The sequence below is a fragment of the Peromyscus maniculatus genome, chromosome 4 (assembly GCF_049852395.1).
Source record: "Peromyscus maniculatus bairdii isolate BWxNUB_F1_BW_parent chromosome 4, HU_Pman_BW_mat_3.1, whole genome shotgun sequence".
NCBI lineage: Eukaryota > Metazoa > Chordata > Mammalia > Rodentia > Cricetidae > Peromyscus > Peromyscus maniculatus.
The window spans coordinates 5599211-5615643 of NC_134855.1; the positions used below are offsets into that span (position 1 = coordinate 5599211).

Below are 16433 nucleotides of genomic sequence, written 5' to 3' on the forward strand. Positions count from 1 at the left end.
CTTCCCAGAGTCCTGATATGTCCACCAATCTTCAAAGTAGGAAGATTAAGCAGCTTAGGCAACACACACCCAATCTATCTAAAGTCAATCAGAATCAACAGACAGTTTAGAAATTGATCCACCCATGGGCTTAGAAAGCTAGCTGTTTCTGTTAGCCAGTTCCTAATTTTCAAATTGGTAGGGAAATCAAGTCTCCCTCAAACAGTAGCTCCATGTCCTGGGGTTTCTTGAGGCCTATGGGGAACCAGCTAGGCCCTGGCTTCACTTACAAGATGTATTAAAAGGCATCCAACTCCAAATTCATGTCCACAGAACATTTTTCCAGTAGAGATTCATTTAAGTTTTTTTCTTCAAACAAATAAAGTCTATTTTACTATTGTCAACCTCTGGCTCACTGCAGCAGGGTTACTTTTTTTACTTCTGTCTGATAAGGGCAGAAAATAATAAAAAAAAAAAAAGAATGTAAATAATTATAAAATCTAGTAATTCATAATCTTTGCAGGATAGAAAGAAAGGAAATTAAATTTAAATCTCCCTTCTCCCTGATATTAATCTGCATAGTATCATTTTCTGAGGTCCACAGTCCCTTCTTCCAGGAGTCAACTATGAAATTTATAAGCTGAGCTTCAGAACTTAAGTATTTTATTTTAGCTCAATGAAAATCATATACACATACAAAGATCATATGTATTTATATGGAGACCTATATGTGATTGAACTAAAAGAAAAATTAATATATAAATATACACATTATATAAACATATATACATATTTTATAAATATGCATATGCTTAGATCAATACCAATTCTGGTTCCATGCTCCTCACTCCACCCAGCTGGCCCTCATCAGACAGAAATGAAAGGAAATCAGCCTGTTAAAAAGAACCAGAGGCTGACAAACAAACCCCAGCCATACCTACTACCTCTGCATCGCCTATGGTAACCTTCACACTACAATGGAGTGTTGCTACAGAAACCATTGACACACAGGACCAAAACATCTACTATCTGGCCTTCACAGGAGGTCTGCTAACTTGTGGGATAGGGGAGATGTGGGGGCTGCATGTGTAGCAGCTAGAGCTACTTAACATCACTAATGGATAGTAAAGGTCAGATTCATCACTGCAAGCAGACACAAAGTTTGCTAAACAGGAAGATGGTGTGGGAACTCAGAGCACACACAGTGCTTTATTGGGGCAGGCTGTCTCTGGAAAATGTGTGTTCTTTGGTGTCAGAATCATGTGTGCCCAGGTACCAGGTGGGCCCACCTTTGTGTAGATCCATCAGCAAAAGCAGGAACCACACCTGTCCTGGCTTACTTGGGATGGGAGGGAGGGGATGAGGAGGAGAGGGCTCTGCTCTGGGTACAGGACTTTCAGTTTTGTAACGGGCAGAACAATAGGAATTAGGCACGATAGCAACAAGTACAATGGGACAAATGCAAACAAGAATTTTCTAGTAGAGAAGGTTTACATTTGGGGAATACATTATAAATCAATTAAAATAATGTGCTAGTAATTAAAAGTACCATTCATTCTTTAAAAGGAAAATAATATGGCAATCACATTTCCATGAAAATGAAAATCAAAAGACTCAAGTTAACAAGTAAAACATTTAATTCTCACTAAACCCAGCATCAATTTTATTTTTAGCAAACACTGGCATTGAGATTATTAAATTTATATTTTATTAATGCTACCATTTACTTGTATTTAATGTCATATTTTAGGTTGTGTGAAAAAATAGGGAATTTAGCTGGGTGGCAGTGGCACACGCCTTTAATCCCAGCACTCAGGAGGCAGAGGCAGGCGATCTCTGTGAGTTTGAGGCCAGCCTGGTCTACAGAGTGAGTTCCAAGAAAAGGTGCCAAAGCTACACAGAGAAACCCTGTCTCAAAAAAAAAAAAAAAAAAAAAATAATAATAGGGAATTTATAGTTAAAACATTATAGAATTTTATAGCCAAAGTTTTATATTTGTATACATTCAAGTGGCACTGGGGAAACAGTGGGGTTTAACAATGAGCCTAAGTTTATGAGAATTTATTGCTTATGTTTAAGAACATTCCTATTGTCCAGATTTGATAGGAGAGAAAGGAAGGCATAACAAAGTAAGGTTGCCAAAATCACATAGCAAGTTGCTAGTGAGACTTGAACCCAGGTTTGCCAAGGTTCAAAGCCTGTGCTGTCTTATTGGGAGGAAAGGGTGGGTTTCTGGAGTCTGTGTGGGGATTGGGATTGAGAGCCTCTAAGGTCAGGTGCAGGCAGAGACCTGAAGCTTCACCTACACCTTCTCCACAAAGTCCTCTGCTGTGCCAAGGACACAAACTTGTTCATCCGCCCCTTTCCAGTCTTTGGGGAGCTGATGGTCTTGCCTATCTCTGAGGAGGCAAATTTGAGTCTTCAGTGCCTCCACCTGCCATGTTCAGTGAAAGTTACCCCCCATTAGGTCTTTTGGTCCACAGAACACTGAGTAGGGAACAGGGAGGCAGAGAAATGTAGCAGCAGCAAACTCAGCAATGGGTCCACATTGTGCAGACACCCCGGTTTGACTAGAAAGGTGGAATCACTGGACAATTTTTTAATTATTTTAAAAACTGTGTAATTTAAAATTATTCTAAGTATTCTATAAAACTGCTGTTTTTGTACCTCAGAAATGAAAATGTGGAAAAAAAATATGCTGTTATATAGAGCAAACCTGACTTGAGAGGTGAGGTGGCCATTGTCGACGCTGGAGAGGCTGCTCCCAGCTCATCCCAGATGCCTGGTGTTTGTTCTTGCTCAAGGGAAGAAAGATCCAGAATACTCATATAGCTTATGCTGTACAATTCCATTTTCCTAAGTCTCAAACAAAGGAATCTGTTTTAAAGGGACAGGAGAAAGTCCTTCAAGGCAATCCCTTATTTGGACCATGAATTTGCTGGTTCCAAACAGCAGGGGGTGCCAAAGGGATCACTATTAACCCCCAGAGATGGCCAGGAGAGGGACAGCAGAGGCCTGGTTCGACTGAGACCTGAGTGTGTGGGGTCACCCTCAGCTCCTGGGACCCAGCAGCTCTGTGGACTAAAAGGACCACAATCACCTTCATCCTCTCCTGCAGTACTCCTCAGCAGTCGCTGGGCGGAAGTGGAGGGAGCCATGCTGGTGCTGTCAGGACCACCTTAGCTAACAGTACTGTTGGCTACAACTGGTACAGAGTTCTGAAACAGCACGAAGACTCATCACTGTTCTGAATCAACAGACTTTAAGAGTGATGATTCGGTAATGTACTAGTAAGGCTAGATAGATCACTCCATCCCGATCTGTTTGACTTTCAAATGCAGGAGATGTACTCCAATGGGTTTTATTTTACATATGTACACACACACACTTTCCTGAGAAGGTGTTTTCTAGGTTTCACCAGACTGACAAAGGCACAGAAAAGGCTGAGCATAGTCTAAAGGAAGGCAACTGAGAAAAAATCAAATTGAATTTGAACTAGTTGGAGAGGAAAGTTTTTCAAGTCACAACAGCAAAGTGACCACAATATGCATGTTTATTTCCTTGATTAGAAAGAGGCAAACCCAAATGCTGCTTCCCAGGCTCCTTGTCACCACTGCTCCCAGAGGTCATCTGTGGACATGCTGTTCCCAGTCTACCTCATAGTCTACTACACCTGGCTGTACACACCCTAGGTGTAGAAGCATGGAACAGCAATGCACATGTTCCCAAATAATTCTGCGAGTAGTCATGTGAGCAGATGTTCCACACATAATTCACCTGATGTTCAAAACCAGAATTAGATGCAAAATGCTAGAAGGTCAGGGTGAGACACTGAGGAAAAGAGCCAGCAGTACTCACATTCGAACAAAGAGTGATTCTTTGGATGTCAGACCAGGAGATGAATACTTTTCAACCAAGGCCAAAGTACTGAAGCCAAACTTATGAATGGGCTCATTGGAATCCAGCGGCGGGAAATCTGTGTCTACCTCACCATCATCCTCAGCAATATGCAGGCAGTAAGCACTGACGTTGTCACTGAAAGGAAAACCATAAAGGCAAATGAGTACTGTAGGGAAGGAGCATGCAGACCAGATGGCATGGAGCCCAGCCAGCACACTGACCCTGCTGCTCTCTACCCTCAGCCTGGGAAACATTGAGAACCCCTAACTCCTGATTCATTGATAAGGAGAAAACACTTGGCAATACAACAGGTGCCCTCATATTATGTCATTTCCCCAACATAAACTGAACACCTATTAGAGATAAGTAAGATCTAGAATTTAATCCCTGAGATGAAAAGTGAGATTTGATGTCAGCCTTATCTAGCTGGGTGATGGTGGCACACACACCTTTAATCCCAGCCGCAGAGGCAGGCGGATCTCTGTGAGTTCAAGGCCAAATTGGTCTACTAGTGAGTTCCTGGACAGCCAGAACTACACAGAGAAACCCTGTCTCAAAAAACAAAAACCAAACCAAACCAAAACCAAAAATGGAAGCTCATAATACAGGAGTGGGGAGGAAGCGCTATAGTACCTATAAGAACACAGTCGCAAACACAGGAAAAAGGACTGGGGTGGGGTGGGGTCTGATGCACAAATAAGCCTGGTAACCATGACCAGTCACATAGTCCTCCTTTCCCTAAAAAATAACTAACTCTTTAGGTAGGATCTGATTCCAAACACCACAGAACCTTAGCTGAATAAAAGCAAATGGCCTGGTTTATCCTGATGCTCACATCTGGTCCTTCTGACTACTTTTGGACATGTTTCATTTCTCTATCATGTCCAGCCAGGACTTCCAGATTCTAGTCTTGCCCTTTTAGAATCAACAAATACCTTTCCCTTGAGGGACAATAAAAAGACAATTTGTTCACAATGACAGGACACTACACCAACACAATCTAAAGGCCAAAATGAGGGCAAGGGTGTAGTTGGCAGTGCCTGTCAAACATGCATAAAATCCTGGGTTCAATCCCTAGCACCGCACAAATCAGAGATGTGTTCCCAGCACTCAGAAGGTAGAGGCAGGAGGATCCCAAGTTCAGGGTTATCCTTGGCCACATAGCTAGCCTGGGATACAGGAGGCCTTGACAATATGTAAGTTAAGTAAGTTACAAATGCTGAAACCACTGTAAGTACTTTAAGACAGTTTGCTCCAGAGTGGACTGGGAAATTGAAAACCTGCTAGCATTTAGGCACGCTGGTTTCGGAAGTATAATTTAATAGTTCAGAAGGCAGGAGAATTCTAAATTCTGCAGCTCAAATTTGGAATTTTAATTACATGATTGATGCTTTAATTAATTAATTGCAAAGTGTATGCTAATTGTTTAATTGGTTGCTTGATCTATATAGATCATTTTTGCAATTGAATGAGTTGATTTACAAAGTTTATCGATTGGATGTGACAAGGAATTATTGCGCTGACTACCTGATTTGCAATTTTCCCAGTTAATTCACTATCTTTAGCTGCAACTCTGCTTATTGAGAGTCTACTTCAGGTGATCTACACTCAGTGTGTCTGTCAAGGCTGAGACGTATTTGTTATACAACACAAGTAATAGGGACAGATGAAAATTAATGGAAACTATAAATCTGCTAAATGGATTGATAACAAGAAAGTAATCTGGCCATGTTTGTCACTTTACATTTCATGTGTTTGCAATGTTGGTAAGAAATATAAAATTCTTGTGTCAGTGTAGGAACTTCTGCTTTACAGCAAGCTGTCAACCACAAAGTAAGTGCAAAGCAGACACTCCTTAGAAGAGGAAAATGCTTCAGGAGAGCGCCAACTCACAGCTTTGCAGTCAGAGGGACCTGAGTTCAAGTCTCAGCTCTGTGGTTCTTGGGCTATGTGATTTCAGAATAACCTTCACCTTGGTTTTCAATTTCCACATCCATAATGAGGCCCGAATAGCCTAATTCAGGGTTAAATTTGGTGATGTATAGAGCCTGGCGTAACAGAAGGAGAATATAAATGTGAGATGACTGTAGTAAAGTCAGATAGGGACCAGTTTGAAGAGTTCTGTCAGCCCTTCGGTTATGGATGCACAGCGGAGCAACAGGGCAGCCGTGACCCAGCAGCTCATTCCAGGCAGGCAGGTCTCTAAGTGTAATGGGGCTGCTGTGCCTCTAGGGTTGTATGAGCAGGACAGATGTGGATAGGATAAGCAATGGACGACACTGACTATTGCCATGTAAATCAATCTGAGAAATGTCCATGATTTCTCAGCACCACAGAGGTTCAAGGGCAAATAGTAAGCCTACTGGTCAAAGTAGAAGGCCCAATACTGATAACACTAGAATCCTGCTTTGATTGTCATGGGATGCTGCTGAGTCCCCGAAGAAACAAATTCAACAAATATCACAAGCCCAGGTCTGAGAGTAAACCAAAGGGTTTAACTCACCAATTCTGAAATACACACTGCCACCTGAGTCATTCAAAGGCATCTGCATCATGTTTACTCTGTGCAGTCGGTCCTAAGAAGTACTCCTCAGGTATCATACAAGAGGAGTGAGGTCATTAACAAAGGTTAGCAGCAAATGGGTCTCTAAGCCCTCAACTGAGAATCGAAGGAGATGGTGACCAAACATTCCACTCTCTATGCACAGACCTGCTGGTTCCCTTGAGCCTCTACAAAGCAATCATCCTTGTGTTTTCACTTGTGAAACTGCTTAAGACTCCATGTTAAGTGCTCCTAGGACAAGTCAATGTCACTGGCTGTGTGCACTGGGTACTGTGTGCACTAGGCAACTGGCCTTGATCCATCCACTGAATTTGCACATCAACTCAGTGAAGTCAGTCATTGTCTCTATTTTCTACATTAGGAAACTGAGGTTTATTGGGGCTAAGAGGCTCGTTCAGCATTAGATGACACATAAGTGACAGAACTGACATTCAAACCCAGGCAGCCAAAAATTCCTTGATCCCACCAATTCTTTGGGCAAAGCCATGCTTCTCAAGGTGCTTGGGGACCCATGCTCACTTGGTGTCTCAATAGAAGGAAACATGACACATTAATTTTTGGTCTTGTTTTTAATTACAAACTTGGAGAGATTTATGTGACCCTCCTCATATCTACAGCAGGGGAGTAGCAACAGAGAAGAGGAGAAACAAGTTCATGATGATCCAGTTCACAGACACACTGTTTTTCAACTTATTGATCAGTCAGAAATTGGTGGTGTTTCGAAATGGGAGGGGAAAAAACAGCTCTGGTCCTGCCAACAAATTCTACAAATCCTAATGCTGGAGCTTTCCACACAGGGAAATAAGGGCTCCTTCCTATGACTCCATTCTGGATGAATACCATCTGGCCTTAGTGTAACTCAACCACTAAACAAATCTCTCTGAGCTCCATCTTGTGTGAAAAAGGGTTTTCTTGATTTCTCTATAATCACTTGGATCTTTCTTGGTCACTATTTCTGCACATCCATGGTTATACAGCTCCTTTCCCTATTGATGCATCTGCTCTCCCAAAGAGCACAGGCTCTTCTAAGCCTCTCCACGCTTACTGAAGAGTAAAACGGAAGGCACTTAAACGGTACTTAACAAATATTTGTTAAGTGAATGAGTACATGAATATGTAGATGGAATCACTCTGAACAAAAGTAAAAGATATTACTAATTAGTATGTGTTAAAGAAGGAGGGGTAGCCATCAGACAAATGGGGCAGATGCTTCAGACAGAGGAGATAGCAGCAGGCAAGGAGGTCAAGGGAAAGGGGAATTTGCTGCTTTTAGACAGGTCTCAGCAGCCCAAGTAGGCCTTAAACTTTGTATGTAGCCAAAGCTGTCCTTAAGATCCCAACTCTCGCCTGGCGGTGGTGGCGCACACCTTTAATCCCAGCACTCGGGAGGCAGAGCCAGGTGGATCATTGTGAGTTCGAGGCCAGCCTGGACTACCAAGTGAGTTCCAGGAAAGGCACAAAGCTACACAGAGAAACCCTGTCTCGAAAAGACAAAAAACAAAACAAAAACAAAACAAAACAAAACAAAAACATAAAACAAAAAAACAAAAACAAAAACAAAACAAAAAGATCCCAACTCTCCTGCCTCTGCCACCAATGCTGACATTGAAAACATGTGTCACCACAAATGGCTTCTCAAAGTGGTGGGGGATGTGCCACCATGCATGGCTTCTCAAAGGGGGGTGTGTATCACCATGAATAGTTTCTGGATGGGTAGGGGGGTGCTTCTACAGTCCTTTAAGATATGAATACTGGCATCCCATTTTTTGATGGATAAAAACAAATGAGAAATAATTGCAGCTATATAAAAATTTAATTGTGTTCACCAAGACTATAAATAACTGTACAAAGGGTTTTCAAAGGCTATGGAAACTGTCTGTCCCATGGGGATTTCCTTTCTACTTTCTGGACTTCACAAATGTCCTGCTCTCGGTTTCTTTTCCTTAGAGTTAGCAAAAACTCTGAGATGGGCTAACTTCCCAAACCTTGAACATCCAGTGCTTCGGCCACAGGTGTGGTTCACTATCCACTGGTAACTTATTTCTCAGCACAGCCATGGGCTTGAAGTGCCCACTGTACTATGAAACTCCAGAATTACATAGGAAATAATCCTATCTGTCACACAAAGGTCTTATAAAGATTAAATAACTGTATTCATTGCAGTGTCTAACATGAAAAAAGATTCTCATTTTGCCAAGATTTCTTCAACAAGTTTTCATCTTCTGATTACAATGAGGCACAGAGAGCATGAGGCAGGGAAACCCTAAGTTCCTGTCTGACTGGTACCTAAAAACACAAGAATGAAGACAAACAAGCAGGAAGAGGGAAACAACAGGCTCAGTCTTAATGATGGGTAGGCCTGGGAGGAGAGACAACCACACTGTAAGAAGATGGGATGGGGGTTTGAACACTGAACAGGAGTAAAATGGAGCCTGTGGTCAGAGAGAGCCTTGGGGCAGAAGGGATGGAGAAATGAACCAAACTTTTGGTGAATATAGCAATTTGGTTTCACTTATTTATGTATCAACAACTGATGTAAATTTTTTTTCATTGGGAAAATGTATTTCACTGAGTTACCAATATTCATTTTCTGTTCAAAGACTGGTGTGGCTTTTATGAAGTGATAGAAACCTGCAGCCTATATATGGATAGCATTTAGTTCACACATAAAAACTTTAGGAGCATTCCAGGAAGCATCCCAGATTTTTACCAGGTTTTATCTGGCATGTTCAATTTACACACTCATAAAAATGCACCCATTTTTTGGAAATGTAGAAAAAAATCCTTTATAGTATGATGACCACAGGCAAAAACTTACTATTCTGTTTTGCTTTTAATGAAAAAGAAAAGAACACATTATTCTGAAATGTCCATAACTCTCAGCACCAGGACCCTGGCGTTTACTGTGATGGCAGATCAATAGTAAGAGTCTGCTGGGCATTAGTAAAGGAAAGTGGGAGGATACTGAGAAGGTTGTAGCTCAGAGATTGGTCTCTGAAGTCAGAGGAGAAAAATTAAGACTGTCAAAGCTTCTGTTTCTCCAAAACCTACATAAAATGAATAGTAAAAACTGGTCACTATCTAAGGTTGAAAGCACAGCACCCTCACACGGAATGTCTCTATTTCCCCAGGACACCCGTTCTAGAGAGAAAACGCCTGCTGGCAGCTGACTGGAAGCTAGGCCTTTCTAGCTCGAATCTGCCTTCCTCTCTGGAGAGCTTCTGCCATCGTCTTCAAATCCAAAGCCCTTCCTGTTTTCGTACCTTACCCCATTTTCATCGTGTTTCTATACAGAGCTCTGCTGTGTTGAACAAGTTTGTAGTAACTGTATTGACATTCCTATTTGCTAATTCTGTCATTTCTGGAAAGTCCTGTGCACTATTCTTAAGCAGTCTTCCAAACAAAGTTACAGAACTGGCGGGTTCTGACTTTCACAAACCCATAACCTTTTATATATGCTTCCTGTAGACATTCTTTCAATCCCACAACCAGCAGGATATTTCAGAAACATAAATGTGGTATTGTCATCTCCCTACCTTTAGAATAAAGACAAAAGAATCTGCCTTCTACAACATCTTCCACTGTGCTGTGCTGCCTTCAAGTTCACCTCCTTCCTGCCTCCTATTCTAGAGCACATACCTGGGGCTTGGGCACACCCTGTGTCTGACCTCTGTGTGGACTATCAGCCTGGAGGTGTCATGCTCTTAGATAGTCAAGTCACTAAAATTTAGTTCAAGCCTCATTTTTGCTGGCAAGGTTTCCCCGACTACCTCCCACTCTAGAGCAACATGGGGCTCCAGATAGAACTCAAAAGACTTATTCTCATGTCCCTAGAACTCTCTGGATGTTCACTGTTCTCAAAGTCTTAATGATACTGAAAGGGGGCATGTATGGTTTGGTATCTGTCTAGACCATAGACTGAACCTTGAGACCACAGACTATGACTACTTGTATCCTAGTGTCCAGCACAGGGTCTGGGATGACATCAACAGTATGCAATGTTTGAGGGGAGGCAAGTAGGCACAGAGGGATGGCAGAGTCTCTGCTATGAATATGATTACAGCATCTATTCATGATGCTGCTTTAATTTCAGCACTTGGGCGGCAGAGGCAGGTGGATGGCTCTCTGTGAGTTCGAGGCCAGCCTGGTGTACAGAGGGAGATCCAGGACAGCCAGTACTACACAGGGAAACTCTGTCTCAGAAAACAAAAAAGAAGGAGAAAGGAAAAGAAAGAAGAGGCAGAGCAGCAGCAGCAGCTTCATTTCTTGGTACAGAATAGTTAAGAGCAAAGGAAACAGGCAGCTTTAGTTCAAACCTTGACTTAGGATCTGCATCCTTCTCCCTCTCCACTATACCACTCAACACAACATAGGGAGCTTGGGAAATTACTTAACTCCTAATCCTCAGTTTCTCTCTAATGAAAACATTATTTATGACTTCCAAAGCTGTCACAAGGAATAAGATAACAAACTAAGAGTACTTTAGCACACGTGGGACACCCTGTCTTATCTATCAACCATCATATAGCAGTGGGCAACCCTGGCAATTTGTAAACTCTGAGTATGGGCTTGCTTTCTCTTCTACTCAGCAACTACAATGTCTGCAGTATCTCTGTATCTATAATTTAAATCAGGACATGGGAACTAAAAAGATGGCTCAGCAGTTAAGAGTACTGGCTGCCCTTCCAGGGGACTGGGGTCCTAGCTCTAGTACCTGCATAGCAACTCACAACTGTCTGAAACTCTAGTCTCAGGAGATCCTATGCCTTCTTTTGGCCTTCATGGCACCAAGCATGTAAGTGATATGCCAACATACATGCAGTTAAAACATCCATATACATAAAATTAAAATTAAAAAAAATGGGGAAAATGGTGAGGGGCTCTAATTAGGGAGAGAAAAAAGATAAATACAGAAGGAAGAAAGAGGGTAAAATAACAGTAAGGATGTCTAGAAAAGTCAAAAGGAATCATACTACTAACTATCCTACCTAAAAATAACTATTCTATACTTAAGTTACTATATAAATATACATGTATAGTTTAAGTGAAATTTTCTTACCTGGGCTGACAATGCTCCCTCCCTCCACTTTACAAAACAATCATAATTCCTAACTACATTGTAACTATTTGTCCAATTCCCACACATAAGTGTAGTCCTCACCCCAATCAAGGAAATTTTTCTTTGCAGCAGATAGAGACCGTTGCAGAAAACCACAACCAATCAAAATGCAGTCTGTGGAGCCCAGTCCCAAGGGATATATCTACCACTCCTGTATTTAAGGCTTGGGGATCACTGCTGCAGAGGGGAAGAAAGGCTGTAAGAGTCAGAGGAACAGGATTTTCCTGTGAGAGTGTCAGAATGTCAGAAGCTAGACTCAAAGTCTCCACGACTGCCTAAACATGAGCTGAACAAGAACGATACCAACAGACATGGCAAACTAGATGGGACGGGGGATAAGACCTCAATCCCACACAAAGAACTACCTAAAGAGTGCGGAGAACAGGAGAAATACAGTTTTGCCCCGGAAGACCACACCAACTGGTTATCTAAAATCAAACAGTCATCTCAAAGATTTAATATACAAGAAACATTATATGGGCTGAGCAGGTTGAACTTACATATTTAAGAACACATGCACACACAACAATAGTTTAAGAGAAAAGAGGCTATGAATTTGAAAGGCAGCATGTGGGGGAGGGGGGTGGTCTAAGGGGTGTTTAGAAGGAGAAAGGGGGCCGGGTGGTGGTGGCGCATGCCTTTAATCTCAGCAATTGGGAGGCCAAGGCAGGTGGATCTCTGAGAGAGTTCCAGAACAGCCAGAGCTACACAGAGAAACCCTGTCTCGAAAAACAAAACAAAGGAGAAAAGGGAAGGTGGAAATGAGGCCATTATATTATAATCTCAAACTAATTTTATAAAACTAAAACACCAACAACAATAATAAAAGCAGGACATCACCACGTTGATACCATTCAGTTTGGTAGTTTCTGGTGAGTAAAGGTCTGTGACGGGCAGAAGCTTGCCCTATCAGACACCTGCAGGTCTCCCTTGCATGGTAAGGTTGAACCATCTGTCCAGATGTGAACATCCCCATCCGTCCCACAAGCTGATCACTCAGTGTACTGGGTTTTGGGCTGGGGTAAAGCTCATAAAGATCCAGTGCAGACTCTAGCTCAGCCCCGCGCTGCTGCTCTTGCTTCTCCTGGATGCTCTCTGAGTAAGCTCAGTCTTTCATCCCAAGCTGAGCTCCCCACTTGCCCTACCTTTAAACCTCTTTGTGTTCTGAGACCCCTCTGAAAATACAGCTCTTCAGTGGCCACTTTCAAGGCCTTTCTCTTTTCTCTAACCCATGCTGCAGGTTTCAAAGAACATCTCCACACACAAGTCTCCCAGATTCACACTCCCAGTTTGTCTCTCTCCTCTGAACTCCAATAACCAAAAGGACCACCAAATTAATAGGCAGAAAGCTAAACTCACACCACCCTGTCCTTGGGAAGTCAAGCAAGACAGATTCTTCCAAGACTTCCTATCACAACACAGGGTACCACAGCACATAAGGCAACCAAGTCTGAAATGAGGGGATCATCTTGGACACTGTTTCTCTCCCCCACATTCTGGGAGTTCCACCTCAAGTCCTTTAGAAGCTGTCCACTTCTCTTCGTCTCATCCATTCTCTTCTTCATGCCTTCCCTTATGCTCCAACCACACTGCTTCCTCCTGCCTTGGGTCTGCTGCCACACTATTCCATCTGCAGGGCCTCTCTGACCCAAAGGCTTCGGCTGCCCATTTCCATGGAATCTCCCTGACTTCAGGCTAGGCACTCATGAATGGTGTCCTTTCCTTCAAAGCACTCAGCTTCATTATCTGAAAATTTTTTCACTTATTTGCCTACTTCCTTTATGAGACTGTTGAATTCAGGAAAGAGAGACCATGTCTGCTATACTCAGCACTTGTACAGCAGCAGAATGCCTGAGATACAGCAAAACACTCAATGAGTGTTGGGGCAATGCATGGATGAATACAAATGGTAAATGAAATGAGCCAGACACAGAGTACTATTACACTTGATAATTTCTTCTACCAAACACACTGTAAATTTCTGAGTGAAGTGATGGCATTTCTCTTGTTCTCCATTTTATCCTTCCTTAATATCTAGGGCCTAGCACTCCAAAACTATTTGCTGAAGGAATGGAGGGTAAAATCTTTAAATGTCAGTGGCTGCCAAAGGTGAGGAGTACAGATGCATAGGTGACACACAGGACCCTGGAGATTAGGCAGATATCCAGAGAAGAAGGCAGAAAGGCATATCTGACTAGAGAACAGTAGGAATGTGTAAGGTGTTGCCAGCTTCAAATGGGAGCCTTAACATACACAGGAATGCAAAAGGGGAAGGGCAACTTACTAATAATATGTTTGAGCAAATGGTTCTTAAGGAGGACTCTAATGGTGACCCAGAAAGGGGAGAATAGATAGAGGGGTGCACTCAGTGTGAGAAGAGACAGATAAAGAATGGACCAAAGACATCAAACAGCAAAACTAGATGGAGACATCAAGGAAAGTCCAACCTGCCTAAATACTGGGACTCATTTACGTGACAGCAGAGTATCACACCATAGCAAAATCAATCACTGCTGTGGGATGCTCTGTATGCTGTGAATGTGTTGCTCTGAGTGACTGATACATAAAAAGCTGATTGGCCAGTAGCCAGGCAGGAAGTATAGGTGGGATAAGCAGACAAAGAGAATTCTGGGAAGAGAAAGGCTGAGTCAGGAGACGCCAGCCTGCCGTCCAGGGAGCAGCATGTAATGGCACACAGGTAAAGCCACGGAAAACGTGATGACATATAGATTAACAGAAATGGGCTGATTTTAAGTGTAGGAGCTAGTCAGTAGTAAGCCTGAGTTAATGACCAAGCAGTTTTAATTAATATAAGCCTCTGTGTGTTTATTTGGGTCTGAGTGGCTATGGCACGGGCGGGACCGGAGAAAACACTAGCTATAAATCACTTGTAATAAGAGAGTACTAAATCATACTCCTGTGTTGAATGAATGCTAGAAATTTGTAAGTGTAGCTGGCTATGGTAATGGTATGTGGCAACAACAGAAACATGTTTACCATGGATTATCTCATCTTTTTTTTTTTTAATAATAATCTGTTACAGTGTATACTACATTTTATACACAAGAACACTATACTGCTGGGAATCTAAGGAACACATTCAAGAACATGCTGTTCCAGTAACACCAGATTTAGAACCAAGGCTACAACTCTGTACTTAATACTTTTAACTACTATACTGTACTCTGACAAAGAGAACAGACAAAGATGCTAATATGTTTCCAAGCATCTATGAAAAATGATGATGTTTGATGCTTACAGAAAACCACCAACTTTCCTCAAGGGCTGTAGATGGCTGACACTGAACACGGTGAAGCAAGTCTACCTTAGGATGGTGGTCTGCACCACGTGGCTAGACCACACCTTGGTATATTTGGCACTGTCCAGTTATAAGTTACAAGTGGCTGCTATGCATTTCTCAAATGGCATGTCCAAGTGGAGTCTATTTTAAACTGCACTAAACACTAGATATTAAAGATTTACAACCACAAGATTTATAAGTGTGTATTTTGTGTATAAAAGTTTTTATAAAGATGACAGATTTTTTTTTTTATTTTCTTGCTATTTTGAGACAGGGTTTCTCTGTGTAGTCCTGGCTGTCTTGGAACTTGCTCTGCAGACCAGGTTGGCCTTGAACTCACAGAGATCCACCTGCCTCAGCTTCTCTGAGTGCCGGGATTAAAGGTGTGTGCCACTACCACCCGGCTTTTTTGTTTGTTTGTTTTTTGAAAGACAGGGTCTCATGTAGCTTGTCTGCAACTCCCTATGTCATCAAAAACAACTCTGAACTCTTGATCCTCCCCTTTCTACCTCCCAAGGACTGGGATCACAGGCATTTGCCATCATGCTTGCTTTTATGGAGTGCTAGAGATGGAACTCAGGGCTCCCTGTATGTTAGGCAAACAAGTTCCCAACTGAGCCATATCTCTATATCCCTACCCACTGCATGCTGAAATGATACTATTTTGGATACAATAAAATAATTATAAAATTTAAGTTCATCTTTTGCTAATTTTAAAAATGTGGACTACCAGAACATTGGAAATGACCAACATGCCTCAGGCTTTCAGCTTACTTTTTACTTCTTTTGAACATTGTGGGTGCAGCTTGGCACTTCCACTACTGGGCATAGCAGTAATCTCCACAGGCACACTGCTCCAGAGTACCGCAAACTCTTCAGGGTTTTAGTAGCTCACCTATCAGTAGCCTAATAAACATCAACAGTAGATAAGAGACCAGAGAAATGATGAGTATCTAAGGGACTGCAGAAAAAACAGAAAAAGGCAGGAAGGGGAATGTTCTAGTGTACTTGAGAGTCATGATATATGACCAAAGTCTGTGCATAAGAAACGGGAACAGTCAAAATTACCCTTGAAAATCCCTCAATTATCTATAAAGCAGAATAAATGTGGCTATGTGTGAAGAGTTGGTGTATATCTTAGGATTCTGATGGGGTAAACCTCACCAAGTTTTCTTTTTCTTGCACAAATGGGTGTTATTCAAAAGCTCCTGCTCCATTCTTGGTCTAACGGAGTAAGATCAATTAAGGACTATGTTAGCAGACCTTACAGGACAGAAGCAGCTGAGGCAAAGGCAGTTAATGGAGAAGAACAATTAGTTCCTAAATGGTGCTGGAGCAACAAGCTATGCACATAGAGAGAGACCAGGCGACCAGACACAGACCTCCCAGCCAGGCTCAATCCAAGGCATATTCTTTTCTCTGTCGCCTTCTTGTAGCACTGAGAATTGAACCCAGGACCCAACTCTTTGTGCATGTTAGGGAAGCACCCTACCATTGAGACATCCCAATCCAGGTTTATCCATCTAAACATAAAGCACATAATCACACAACTTCTAGAAGGAAATGTAGGA

General features: G+C 42.2%; 1 protein-coding gene across 11 annotated transcripts in view; it reads right to left on the bottom strand.

Annotated features, from left to right (window-relative positions):
- The window catches only part of Mapkap1 (MAPK associated protein 1), a 216661-nt gene that overhangs the window by 102025 nt on the left and 98203 nt on the right, over window positions 1–16433 (bottom strand). For 8 of the 11 annotated variants that reach the window (XM_042274816.2, XM_006988721.4, XM_016007181.3 and 5 more), the window contains exon 6: window positions 3838–4014. The exons of the other annotated variants lie outside the window; for them this stretch is intronic. In XM_042274816.2, the coding sequence (XP_042130750.1) occupies window positions 3838–4014 (177 nt within the window). The remainder of the gene's footprint in view (window positions 1–3837; window positions 4015–16433) is intronic. 11 annotated transcript variants of the gene reach the window in all.